The sequence below is a fragment of the Crocodylus porosus genome, unplaced genomic scaffold (genome assembly GCF_001723895.1).
Source record: "Crocodylus porosus isolate Cpor-Errol unplaced genomic scaffold, CroPor_comp1, whole genome shotgun sequence".
Taxonomy (NCBI): Eukaryota; Metazoa; Chordata; order Crocodylia; family Crocodylidae; genus Crocodylus; species Crocodylus porosus.
The window spans coordinates 20,821,064-20,835,311 of NW_017728950.1; the positions used below are offsets into that span (position 1 = coordinate 20,821,064).

The 14,248-nt window shown below is 45.0% G+C and overlaps 1 protein-coding gene across 1 annotated transcript in view; it reads right to left on the minus strand.

Moving 5' to 3' along the window:
• Positions 1 to 4,018: 4,018 nt before the first annotated feature.
• NCBP1 (nuclear cap binding protein subunit 1) overlaps positions 4,019 to 14,248 on the minus strand; it is a 54,054-nt gene continuing 43,824 nt past the window's right edge. The window contains exons 19-23 of the mRNA XM_019555226.1: positions 13,289 to 13,392; positions 11,199 to 11,313; positions 8,390 to 8,533; positions 7,839 to 7,952; positions 4,019 to 4,855 (exon numbers count right to left, since the gene is read on the minus strand). Coding sequence (XP_019410771.1) covers positions 4,742 to 4,855; positions 7,839 to 7,952; positions 8,390 to 8,533; positions 11,199 to 11,313; positions 13,289 to 13,392 — 591 coding nt within the window. The 3' untranslated portion in view covers positions 4,019 to 4,741. The remainder of the gene's footprint in view (positions 4,856 to 7,838; positions 7,953 to 8,389; positions 8,534 to 11,198; positions 11,314 to 13,288; positions 13,393 to 14,248) is intronic.

Genomic DNA, 14,248 nt, shown 5'->3' on the forward strand with positions numbered 1-14,248 from the left:
ACAAACGGGGAAGACTTGGTGGGGAATGTAGAAGTGGATGGCAACTTGGGCAGCAGTGACCACAAGAGTTCAGGACCCTGAGGAAAAGGAAGGATGGAGAGCAGCAGAGTAAGGACCCTGGACTTCAGAAAGGCAGACTTTGACTTACTCATGAAAACGATGGGCAGGATCCCCTGGGAGGCTAGTCTTAGGGGGAAAGGAGCCCAGGAGAGCTGGTTGTATTTTAAAGAAGCCTTACTGAGGGTACAGGAACAAACCATCCTGATGCATAGGAAAGCTAGCAAGTATAGCAGAAGACTAGCTTGGCTTAGCAGGGAACTCTTCAGTGAGCTAAAACATCAAAAGGAAGCTTACAAGAAGTGGCAGTTTGGACAACTAGGGAGGAGTATGAGAGTATTTTTCAGGCATGCAGGGATGAAATCAAGAAGGCCAACATGCAGTTGGAGCTGCAGTTAGCTAAAGATGTGATGGGTAAGAAGGGTTTCTACAAGTATGTCAGCAACAAGAGGAAAATTAGGGAAAATGTGAGTCCCTTATTGAATGGGGGAGGCAACCTAGTGACAGATGACATGGAAAAGGCTGAAGTACTCCATGCCTTTTTTTTACCTCAGCCTTCACAGGCAAGGTCAGCTCCCAGACTATCACACATGGCAGCACAGTTTGGGGAGAAGGTGAGAAAGCAAGAGTGGTGAAAGAACAGGTTAGGGACTATTCAGAAAAGCTGGATGTGTACAAGGTCCTTGCAGCCAGACACGATGCACCCAAGGGTGCTGAGGGAGTTTACTGATGTGATTGCAAAACTGCTGGCCATGATCTTTGAAAACTTGTGGTAATCAGGAGAGGTCCCAAATGACTGAAAAAGGGCAAATATAGTGTCCTCTTTAAGAAAAGGAAGAAGGAGGATCTGGGGAAACTTTTAGTCTCAACTCAGTCCCCGGAAAAGTCATGGAGCAGGTCCACAAGGAATCCTTTTTCAAGCACTTGGAGAAGGTGACTAGGAAAAGTCAGCATGAATTCACCAAGGGCAAGTCATGCTTGACTAACCTAAGCAATTTGCCTGCTATGCTGAGACAGATGCAGGGAGAGCAGTGGATGTTGTAAACGTGGACTTCAGCAAGGCTTTTGATACACTCTCCCACAATATTTCTGGCTCTGCAGAAAAAGACCTGGGGACAATACACTAAACATTAGCCAAAAGCATGCCTTTGTTGAGAAGGCTAGTGACATACTGAGCTGCGTTAGTAGGTGTGTTTGTTGCCAGCATATCAAGGGAAGTTAGGGTGCTAGAGCACATGACTTCAGAGGAGAGGCTGAGGGAGCTGGGCTTTAGTCTGGAGAAGAGAAGGCTGAGAGCAACCTTCAACTACCTGGTTGTTCTCAGCCTTCTCTTCCAAAGAGGATGGAGCTGCTGTCCTCAGTGGTGGCAGATGACAGAACAAAAATAAATGACTGAGTTGCAGCCAGCAGTTTAGGTTAGATAGTAGGGAAAACTCTCTCGCTAGGAGGGTAGTAAAACACTGGAACAGGTTACCCAGAGAGGTGGTGGAATTTCCATCCTTGGAGGTCCTTCTCTCAGAATGGAAAGATGCAGACTGGAGGAATGGTGCTAGGTTGGTTTGGGGGACAGATGCAGTCCATTTACCTCATCCAGCTGCACAGGGCTGAGTCTGGTCCAGCCTCGGCCCCAACCAGCTGTGCAGCAGTGGATTCTGTTTGTGGGTCCCATTCAGCCATGTGGGACTTGGCAATTTGGCACCAAAATGGAGGCAGTGTTAATTGCCACTGCTCCTCCCCATTACATTTCCAGACCTGTGAGGAGCTCCACAGGCCAGATAGCATGGCTCTGGAGGCTGGATCTGGTCTATAGCCAAGGGTTGAACACACCTGCACTACAGTGATATTTTATAATCAACAAACAGGGCAGCACACAGTCCTTCTCTTTATGCAGTGGTCTGCTGATGGCAAGCGGCTTTTGCCACCAAATACACCTGTTAACAATATACCTTCCAGGCCTAGCACACCACAGCAGAAGATGCATGGGCTGCTGCTGAAGATTCATGTCCCTACATCCCAATTCTCCAGCTAAGACGGTGCACTGACGCTGCCCGGAATCCAACTGTTCGTATCAGATGACAAAAGGAAGGTCACTTCTCTGGGCTCCCAATGCAGTGTCTGCCCTATTCCGTGGTCAGGAGTCCAGCATGCTTTCCCTCCCATACTTTTCATTGTATGGGTGCTCCACAAGGAATGACAGGATGCAAGTATGATGTTCCTGCTGGTCTCCTGGCTGAGATAATTTTGACATCAGTGATGAATTCTTATACCAATGTGGGACTCCAGGGCTCTGCCTGTGGTCCTGGACCTTCTGATACAGGACGGAAATTGCTTCATCCAGATCTGCACACTCTACACCTCACAGCCTGGGGGCTAGATAGGTCTTGGAGAACATCCTGCCAGTGCAAGACATCCCCATTCACAGCAGAATGAATTCAACTAGATGCATCTATCTGGATAAAAGGTCCAGATTCTCAATAGGGTGCCAGGAGAGAAACCTCTCCAATAGAACTTCCCTCATTTTGACTATACTGGAATATCTACTTAAACATATGCACTTGTCTATAAGCTTGGTCAAAGTCCACCTAACTGCTGTCTTGGCTCACCGTCCTCCAGTTGAGGATTCCTGAAGTTCTGAAATTCCTCAAAGGGCTATCCAGGTCCTTGCTTTGGGACTTCAGATTTGCTTTTCAGGTCTCCGAGATCACCCTTTCTCCACATTTCTTTGAAAATGTTTTTTGTCTTGTGGCAAAAGGGGGAGTGCGGAGGTTAAACATTAGGGGTATGTGAAGCTTTGGTAGCTGATTCAATTTAAAGGAGATTTGGCCTGATTCAGTGGCCAAATCTCTGAACCTGAAGTCTCTGTACAGGAAGGCACTAGGCAGTGCCAGCAGGAGCAGCTGGATGAGCCCCAGCTTGAGTCGGTAGCCCTGAGAGAAGCTGAGCCTTGCCCGGCTGCCCCCCTGCTGGGGCAAAGCAGGCTAGTTCTGGCAGCCCTGGGAGAAGCTTTGGGGGCTGGGGGGAATGATCGGGAGGTGGGGAATGACCAGGGGCTTCCCCCAGCTCCCAGTTTGATTCCACAGCGCCTGGTTTGATCCCCCAGCTCCCAATCATTTCCGCCAGCCCCCGTGGCTTCTCCTGGGGTTGCCAGCATTGCCTGCCTCGCTCCGGTAGGGGGGCAGCCAAATGAGTTGCACCTTGAGCTGGCAGCCCCAGGAGAAACTGCAGGGGCTAGGGGAAAAGATCAGGGAGCTTGGGGGAAACCTCCGTTTGTTCCCCCCGCTCCCGGCTCGATTCCTCAGCTCCCCAATCATTCCCCCCAGCCTCCATGGCAGCACTGCTTGCTTTGCCCCGGTCGGGGGGCAGCCGGGGAAGCAGCCTGACAAGCTGCAGCTTCTCCTGGGGCTGCTGGCTCAAGCACGGGCTTGTCTGGCTGCTCCCGCCGGCACTGCCTGGCTGTATATCCTATGGCCAAATAAGATTTGGTGCTGAATACCTTCAGATTTGGCCAAATTGAATTGGGACAGTGATTTGAATCACTGAATTGAATCACCTTCCTTCCAAATCGCTGAACTCAAAGTGAATACTTTCTCCTTCTCACAGGCCTATTAAGCATCCCCCTGTGGTGAATTTCCCATATATTACCTTCTACTGAGAAATGAAAAGTACAGCATCACCAGTTATCTGTAGTTTTAAGGCAAGTTCATATTCAGCTGGCCAGAATATTGCCATTGGAAGAGTAGTTGGTTGACAAGGACTATGCATTGCCTGCAATACTGAAGCAGAAACTGCCTAAATTTAGAAAACATTTCAGGTGATGAATCTCTTGCGTTAATACTTCCTCTTCGAAAAATAAGTATCTGCAGTACAATTTACCAAGCTGAAGTGGCATCAAGAGCTTATAACTATTGTTTCAACTTACTGTTGAGGCCTGAGGACTGTTTTTCACAAGTCATCGATCGAATACAATATTTTCCTAAGTTTATTACAAAATCCTTTGCAGTTAGTTCTATAAACAGCACAAAAGTTTGCAGCTACTGCAATAAGACACCAGACAAAGTTTAAAAAACATATTTCAATTGTATTTCAATCATGTTCTTTCAAACCATGAAAAGCTATCATTTTGGTAATCTAGATCCATAAGCTCTAGACTACTCTGTAAGCTTGACTGCGTTTCACATGCCCAAAGTTAGGATATCCAAAGTTAAGATAATTTCTGTCTGACTACTGAGAATTTATCAAATTGCTCACTGAAAACTTGCATTTGTTACAGTCACTAAACATCCTATCACCTGTTTCACATTACTGTAATTAGGGAATTAACTTTGCTTGAAAGGTCAGGCAGAGGTAACCAAATCTATAATTTTTTGGCTTTTTTTATATAAATGGGAGAAAAACAAAACAAAACACAAATACTATAATGGAGTCAACGAACCAAAATTAAAAAGGACAAAATTAAAAAAGTTCATACATTATTCCACACCAATACCCTACCAACCATAACTAATAAGGCCTAGGATGCTAAAATAGTTGCCATTTGTTATAGTATGGTATCAGTTATATAGGACAGCATGTTAAACCATCTTGAAATAAAAAGGTTCTCTCTTTCCCAAGTCATGTTCCCATTTTTAAAAAATATTAAATCAATTTAAGTCCACCAGCTAAGACTCTGCATTGTGAAAATATTTCAAGCTTGCAAAGCACAGAATTGCTGAAATACAGCCAATATGTGATGGTCCAGTTCAGCTGTAAACAGAAGGTTCTCCAGGGTCACCATGTACTGCTGAATAATCTGGTGATGCTGCAGAAAGACAGGACACTTTCGTTATACTCATTGGTCTTTATACATAAAAACCATTCAGAGAAAAGAACACAGATTTCTTATATACAAAGATTAAACATTTTGGCTAAAATTATGTGCAACCCACAGCAGTTACAGAACACAGGAGCTGCATTTGTTGTATGCCTAGGTTTACCAAGTACAGTACTCCCCATATGTAAGAGCTTCCAGACAAAGGTAACTGCACAGTAGGGGTCCAATACACACCAGAAAAGCCAAAGGAGTTTGTTTTCATGGAAAACTTTTCTTGAACATGGACAAGACTAATCCATATAAAGCATTACATACGAAAACCTCTACAATATCCCCTGTTGGTTTTCATACCAAGAATATTCCCAGTGTCCAGGTCTGTCAGTCTCAGCCAATCACCTACATTTAATTTTAACCTTCTTAACCTTAGTTAGCAGATTTAAAATCTCAAGTTCAGAGGTACCCACTTTAATAGGGGTCTAAGTATCAATTGACAAGAATCTTAAACATCTTCTCTCATGATTGTAGCCATCAACAATACAGGGTTTTACAACTATCGTTTTTTTTGTTTCTTTACGCCTGCGCATAAGAGTACAGCAGTGGTTGTCAACTGTGTTCAACTCAAGGCTCCCCACAGAAAGTGCTAGCTCTTAGCTTTCACATATTTCTTTAACTATGGAAAAATAACAGAATAAATTGTCATAAAAACTCAGAATGACCTCAACAAGCCAGAATGTTTTTGATATTATGGATTTCTGCTGAAGTCTCTGAGCTAATCTTATAAGTGATGTGTAGGTATGACCTAACAGAGGTAATATTGCGTAGCACCCTTAAAAAGAATCTTACAGCACCCCAGTGCTGTGGCACCTTGGTTGAGAACAATGCCTTAAAAGGATCTCAAAGTGCCTTTAGAATCAAGTTATAGTATAGGGGTCAGAAAAGTTTTTGATCATAGTGCCACAAGCATCCCAACCTCCACCCACATCTTGGCTTGGCGTGCCAGAGGCCGGGGAGCCACAAGGGACCTGACCCTCATTGCTGATGGTAGCTGCATGTGTGCTTCCAGTGGGAAAGCGGGGGAGGGGACATGGTGTGCTGCCCTTGCCCCTTTGCCTCTGGAGCTGGTGCCAGAGCTGCAGAGCCCTATGCAGTGGTTTGCAGCCTCTCAGCTGCAGCCAGCCTGGACTCTGGGCAGCTTCTACCTGCCAATGAGCCCAGGCTGCCTGTAGCAGAGCTTGCAGCCTCCTGCTGCAAACAGCCTGAGCTCCGTGGCTGGTGGCAGCTGCCCAGAGCCCAGGCTGGCTGTGGTGGCATGCCAAGGAAAACAGCTTTGCGTACCATGCTCGGGCATGTGTTCTGGGGCTTGCTGATCCCTGTTATAATATATATGCTGACGGTATTGGAATATTTGTTCAAACCCATGCAGTTGTCTGCTACCTTTGTTGAAGTACCTAACTGCTGCTTCAGCCAACCATCCTGCTGTTGAGGGTCATTATGTATATTCTCACCCTGTGAGAATATAGCAGCAGAATGAGACAGGGTAAAGCTAGGGCTGTAACAGTGATACAGACTTAATCTACACCAGGAGTAACATACACACTGCCTATGGCCCAGATCTGGCTCATGGAGCCATATGAGCCAGCCTGTAGGTCTCTGGACTGACCCTACGGGCCAGCCCCAGCCCCACTCATTGCATTCAGTACATGGACCAGACCCTGGTGTTGTGGTACAGGGCATCAGTCTGGGGCATGCACCAGATATAGCACTCCACTGAACCAGCCTTGCATGCTGGTTCTGGTCCAGATTGGGGTGTGCTGGAGGCAGAGCATGAAGCTGGTTTGGTGGGGGCACTGTATGCAATGTGTGTGGCCAGTCCAACCCTGCAAGCCACATGTAGCACATGCTAGCTCTGAGGTTGTGCACACAGCATTACAGGCTGGCACTGGAAGTGTGCAGCCTGTAGCACACAGACTGGATCTGGTGCTGTATATGTAGAGGGAGCTGGCACAGGTGCGCATTGCATGCAGGACCCTGCCAGACCAGTACTGCATGGCATGCTGCACAAGGGATCAGTCCCAGTCTAGCAACCTTCATCCAGCTCATGGGGCCATATGAATTTGACAGCCCAGATCTACACCACTTAGTTTTGCCAGGAGAACTCGGGTTCTGCCAGGAAAATCAACAGTGAATCCATACACTTGGCTCTTTTGTGCCAGTAGAACCCCTCTTTTCTGCCAGCAGAGTAACATCAGGTCTCACTGACTGAAGTCGTCTACCATCCAGTACTGAACAGAAGGCAGATACAGACACCCATGCTTTCTGCCACCTGCTACAGTTCCTTTAACAGCCTTGCCTAGCCAGGCTGCACTTCATACCCTGCCAGCACAGCTAGTAAACTGGAACCACAGAGTTCCGGTAGCAGCTGTGCAAAGCTGGCAGAAGTTGTGCATGTGCTTTGGTCATTTCTCTTTTTATGGCTGCTATCTGCTACCGGAATATCCGGTGGCAGGAGCAGCTAAGTGTAGACATGGCCCAGTCCTCACTGGTTGGCAGTCACAAAAACAATCAGTATTAACTAGTCATAACAGCATATACACTCCAGTTAAAAAGGAAAAGCTAGAATTTATTGGTTAATTTGTACTAAAACTGACAAATAAATATTACGTCTTCTATTATTTACTTATTTATTTTTATTTTTGACACTGGAGTGCCTGCAGCCAAAAATCCTGCTAACATCTTCCACAAAGAGCCAAAAGGTGATAAGTGGATGAGCTTGGGAACTGCTGTCCAAATGTCACAGGACTAGAACTAGGGGATATACCTCCAACCTTCCAAATTAATCACCAGACCCCTTAATGTGTTTTAATTCAAGAAGGCTGACAGGGCTGGGAGAATGCAATCAGTTCTGAGAAATCACCCACAGCTTTTTCTAGTGGCCATTTAAGACTTCTCTAAATGATTTACCAAAACCAACCTGCAAGAAGATCTGCTGCAGCCTCTCTATACAGCTCTTGTACCAGGGTGTAACGACATCAATCCCACCAGTTTCGCATCGCACTAAATGCTCAGTTAACAACATAATGAAACGCTACAAAAAAAGAACAATATTAATGAAATACTGGTTCAAGCATGTCTTGTCAAGCAAAAGAAAGTTACATCAGACAGATATTAACGCTTCATGCAAACACAAGACAACCCATTGGATGGTATTCATTACCTTTGTATTAGTATCATAAAACATATTACCTCCATTCAGACAAGTTTCCCAAACAAACAAGGACTCTTTTGGCTAAAGCTAGGCAAGTCTTGTCTAAGAGAATCTGTTAAGTTGTTTGCAGGAGTGTTAGAACTGTATTAGTAACTTCCATAGCAAACTTATCTATCCCTCCTCCACGCTCCCGCCCCTGGCTTCCTCTCCCACCCTCAAATGCCTGCAATAGGGCTGACACTGCACAGTGGTAGTATGCACTTAAGCTACCTCAAAGCCTGCAAGCTATTAGAGGAGGAAATCCATCACACCATTACCTGGAATATAACAAGGAAGAGATTCTTTTGCTCGCTCTGAGCAGACTCCACTTTTTCTTGCAAGCGTTCTATTTGCTCTTCCAATGGTCCATCCTCCCTGTCACTGCTTCGGTCATCATCATAGTCATCATCATCGCTGTCTCGCTAGGAGTGACGAGTGACATACAGAATGTGACTAGACTTGTTAACATTCCTTGGCAAGACAGGTAGACATGCACGCTTGCTTGCAGTCAACATAAATGGATCAGTCTACTGCATTATAATATTTTGAGTGGTATTGATGGGGTTATTTGGGATTTTTGCTTTTTAAACAGCATTTTAACTTTAATAGGGGCTTGTAAGGAAAAAAATACATTTGGAAAGGTAGAGTGGCTCAAGATAAGCCACAAAGCTTAAGTTACCACTATTAGGAGAGAAAAATGCCTAGGGACCAGAAGATATATGGTAGGCTTAAAGAAGCTTCACTTTTCAGAGTAGGAGTTCACTGCAATGAGATGAGCATACATACATCCATTGTGGATGTCTGACGAAGGTAGGTCTATGTACATTATCATCAGGAAACATTAGCACAGTAGGCAGCCATTAAGCTGGACATGGGGACAGACTTTTAGAAAAGCGAAGAAGTTTTGTCTCAGCTGATAAACACACATTCATTTGATCGTTATGGAATACTGGTCAGATTTGCAAAGGGAGGAGTTACAGCAGGGGTGGACAAAACATGGTCTGTCGAGGGACTTTTTCTGGCCTCTGGTAGATCCCTCAGTCCCACTTGGCCCAGGCACCATTCTGCCACCCCCTGGGCATGCAGCAGAGCTGAGAGAGCTCTGCAACTGGACTGCCTTTGTAGGCAGTCCAGGCAGCAGTGGCTCCTCCTGGCTGCTGCTAGCCCCAGCCCTGTGGCACTGGCTGGGGTTTGTGTACAGGCCCAACCCGGGCCTGTCCCACACCGGCTTTGGACTTGCTCGCCCATGCTAAGCAGCAGTGGTGGTGGCCACGTAGAAGCTGCTGCTCAGCGTGGGGTGGGGAAAAAGAGGCCCCTCCCTCCTTGCCACTGCTGGGTCCTTCTTGCTGCAGCTGCCCAGAGCCCATGCTTGGGCTTCCCTGCAACTTCTCTCCAGTGCCACTGCTGCCACACTGGGTGACCCAGAGGTGGCAGTGATGGTGATGGAGAGGAGCTGCAGGTCAGCCTGGGCACAGACTCCAGGTGGCTGCAGCAAGAAGGGCCCAGCAGCAGTGAAGGAGAGGGGCTGCTTTTCCCTTGCTCTGATCAGCAGCTTCTGCTTGGCTGCTGCTCAGTGTGGACAGGCAGTCTGGAGCAGGCACAGGGCAGGCTTGCTCTGGCTGCGGTGAATCCAGAGCAGGTGCAGGAAGAGCTGGGGCTGTGTGCAGGGAGAAGTTGCAGGGTACTCCTGGCTGTTGCACCGGGGGGAGGGGAAGAATGCTGATCAGTCCGCAATAGGTCCCCAGAACTGCCTGTGTGGCCTACGGGCCCAAATAATTGCCTGTCCCTGAGTTACAGGGACAGATGAAGATTTTGGCACTAACCTGCATCCATCAACTGCTGATGAATGCAAGTGAAGAGCATAAATAAATATCATGGGGGCTGCTGGAACTCAGCAGGCAATAGTGAAATCTTTAGAGTCCCACATATGCCAAAACCTACAAGACTTAGTTTAGGTATTCCACACAATGGCATGGTTACTAACTGACCATGCCCTCACCTTGGCTCAATTTAAATCAAATCCACCCTGCTATCATCTCACTAATGATTAATTGTTGAATACTATCAGATGTATAACTGCCTTACGGTACTTTCATATAGTCTGCATTTCCTTAGCTTATTAAGGTCATGGGAGCCAGCAAAGTCAAGGTACATCGCATCCACTATTCTCTTCCCACCCACAAAGCCTGTCATTTTGTTACAGAAGACAATTCAGTTGGTTATGCATAACTCATTCTCAAATTGACGCATTTCTTTCACTTTCTTCTCATTCAGAAATAGACTCCTTGGGCATTTGATTGCACCGCAGCACTGGCCACATGCATTTGTATAAACAACGAAATGTGCCTCAGCACTGAGAAAATGGCAGCAGTGTGCTTTTGAACTAAAATATATCAAAGGTGTTTTAGTTCAAAAGCGCACCGCCACCATTGTCTGTGCACTGAAGTGCATTTTGCTGCTTGTACAACTGCATGTGGGTCAACTTGCGTGCAGATTAATCAAGTCTGCTGCAATGCGTCAGATCTCTGGCACATCATAGCACGAAAAGGTATTTGTATAAATGCACCTTGGATGTCTATACATGTGCTCCAGGGTGGAAGGGTGTGTGCTTTAAATTAAAGCAGCTGAGAGCCACTCCAATTACAGCGCCCACAGCGTCATGTATTCAGCGCTGCACGCTTTAAAATGGCAATTAGTGCTTTAAGTTAAAGCACCCCTGCAGTCATTTTGAAACATGGGGACACTGAACAGATGTGACACAGAGACTGCTGAAGTGTGTTAATTAGCAAGCTCCAGAAGACTTGATTAATGGCAAAGCAGATGTCTGCCATGCGTATAGGTGCCCCTTGATTGCCTGCTCCATAATCTCTCTCAAAATTGAGGTCAGACTCGTGGTTAAAGTGTTAAAGATGGGCAGTTTTCTGTAAAGAATGACATGTTTCTTGACAGCATCTTTATTCTGGGCCTCACAGAGCAGGTCTTATACCAGGTTATGTACCTGTCACCCCAGTAAAGTATGATATAATTTGAACTGTGTAAATAGTTGATATGCAGATAGCACATTTATAAAACATATACGTTACATACTCGTTTGTGCTGTCTGGCTAATCTTGCTTTGGTCTCCTCTAGTTCCTTTTGGATCTTGAGAACATGCTTGTTCATCTTACGAATTGTAGAGTGTAAGATTTCCCAGATATAGAACCTGACAAAAAAAGCAATTATAACCACATAGTAAAATTTGAATATCCAACAAACTGCAAACTAAACAAAGGCAGAGAAGAAGGAAAAAAAAAAAAAATCACACCAAAAAACTGGCTCAATTTTCTCTCTTAGACTGACAGCCAGCAACTGTTCAAGTTTCCAATTTTACAAGGACTTATTTTAATAAGTGGACTGATTCCATAGATGTAAGAATTTAAAAAGCCTTCCAACTATAACCCAAGTTGATTTAATTATGCACTGGAGTGGAGACATTAATTGAAGAAAGAATACTCAATATTTAGATTGATTACAGGTCTGTGTCTGTAACAGGAAGCCATACAAACTCAAAACTTTCCTATACTTTGATCTATTGGAATCATTCTGGAATGCATGAGCCACATCCACCAAGGCATGTGTACCTATACCACCCTCGGTTTAGGTTTATTTCAGGCAAATTAGGCTGAGCTGTCAAGGTACCAGAGCTTCTTCATTATGCCATTACTTTGCAATGTTTTAAGTTTTCTTTTAAACAATTTGGAGGACTTATGCCTAAGAACTGATGAAAAGGTCTTGAAAAAAGTAAATAAATATCATTAGCTTGCAAATATTTCCCTTATTAAAATTTAAGTAGAACTTAAAAAAAACAGTAACGAGAATGGTATCTGCTGTTACCAGAAAGTTAAATGTGGACCACCTGTGCTGCAAACTTCAAATTGACATGCATCAGCCATTTCCCTACCACTCCTCAACTTAAAAATCACTACTTGTATTGTAGCAGCAGCTATAGCTCTGGTCATGGGTCCAAATCCAATTGTACTAGGAACTATACAAACAGCTGTACAGCTTTTATTATGGCTACAGAGATTTTCTTTCCACAAAGCTGTACCTGTAGCTTTCTGAAAGCCACACTAGATGGATCCTTCCCCTTTCTATCAACCTAATATAGCTTCAGTTGGAGAACGTTAAGCATCTTTTTGGAGGATGGGGGTGGGGCAGCAAAATGCAATACTGCCCACAGAAGTTTTGGACCTAGGAGTCCTACCTTTCTTATCCGATACCCACACACCCATTTGTGGCTACTGAATTTTGGGACAGGATAACCTTATATAAAAAGAAAAATATAATACATATTTTTTATAATTAAATCATGACTGATTCTCATTACTTTTGCTTAAAACACAGAAATACAAGCCATTTGGAATTCACTGAAAAAAGCTGGGCTATGAATTCCCGGTCATGGAATACAGTTCACGGTCTTCCCCCCCTGCAAGCACTGACAACAGGCAGGCTGCATACAGAGCATGATAGCTCTTTTCACTTGGTTCACCATGCTTTAGTACATTACGTGGTTCTGGGTACGACCATAAACTGCATTAAATAGTTCCTAGTATGACTGTAAATTACATCTGACTGGAAGGCCTGGTGGCAATGTGGTAGGGCTACTTGTGGCAGGGTAGCTCCTATAAAATACTACAATGTTTCAACCTCCAGAGTAAGGTGAGAGTAGCATGCTTCAAAACCTTAGCCCCCCCCACTGCTTTGTTTGTACTCTTTGGTTAAAGAAAGGCTACGGGACATCACCCTGACAGAAACATGCCCTCACTGAGGTGTCAGGCAGTCAGCAGCAGTTCTTCTCTGTTGCTCTCTGGAACAAGCTATAACCATTGAGACGCTGAACATCTGGACTCAGTCTGGCCTTTGGATTCTGTCTCAATGGTCTAAAGTGGGGACTGTAGGTCTTGAGCAGCCTCCACTTTCCCATATCTTGTCCGGACATATGCATAGAAGGACTCGGTGCAATGGCTGCAGGACTTGGTACAAGTAGATTCATCAGGCACATGACTAGCCCTCTTACATGTACATTGTGATCCAGAGGAACAACAGTTGGCTACTTTTATTTTATTTTTTTAAAATAAGCTACTTCCAGAAAAAACAACCGCAATGAAATTTCAAAAGAAAGTATTTTACTTTATTACCTAGTAAAATCATGAGCAAGCTCTGAAGAGAAGATCCAGTTTGCTACTGCAGCGCAGTCGACAATCTGTGTTCGGATCATCTTGTCAACAAGCACAGCAATCATCTGCATCACGGGAGAAAAGGAAAAAATCCTTCTGTTTGTCATATTACAGGAATGGTGAAACTACTACTGTAACAAGTTCTTGCTCATTGCAACAAACAGCTGGTAAGAAGTACCATCAGTTATGGCTTTTCTCATGACTTACCAGCAATCATCAGTGACAGCTTTCATACTGCACTACACAGGGGAACCAGCTTCTCTTAAAGCAATGGTTCTCAACTGGGGTGCCCCAAGACCCTTTCAGGGATGACAACACAGGTGCTGCCACAGTAGTGGAACCGCCTCACCTGCCTTGTACATAGCCAGATAAGCCTAAAGTAGGCAGGAGTGCCTGGTTTTGTTGTAACCCTTCCTGGTCTGACCCTTCACGCTCCTCCTGGAAACAGAGGGACATGAGGCTGGTGACTATAGTATAGGACCCTCACCTAAATTCTGATAGTTAAGGCAGCCTTGACATGCAGGAAAATAAGGCTCATCTTCAGCTATCACAGTACATTCCCCTATTCCTTTTCATATAGTACAATATGGTTATCCTCACAACTGTTGGAGAGAGGAAGTGCTCTAATGCTCATTGTAGGGATGGATATAGATGGCATATTATGACTTAGTTACACAGGAAATGTGAAAAAGAACAAAAATTAGTCTCCCACACCAGAACTCTCAGTGCATTTGTCTTCAGATGAGACCAGAAGGAATCTCTGTGATCACATAGCCTGACCTGCAAAATACAGGCCAGAGGAGCTCCTCAAAATGGCTCTTATTTGGATTATAGCATCCTCCAGAACAGCAGCCAGTGGTCAACTACCTTCACAGTTCACATCTGCCAGCAGTAAAGATATGTATCAAATGGTCTGTGAGG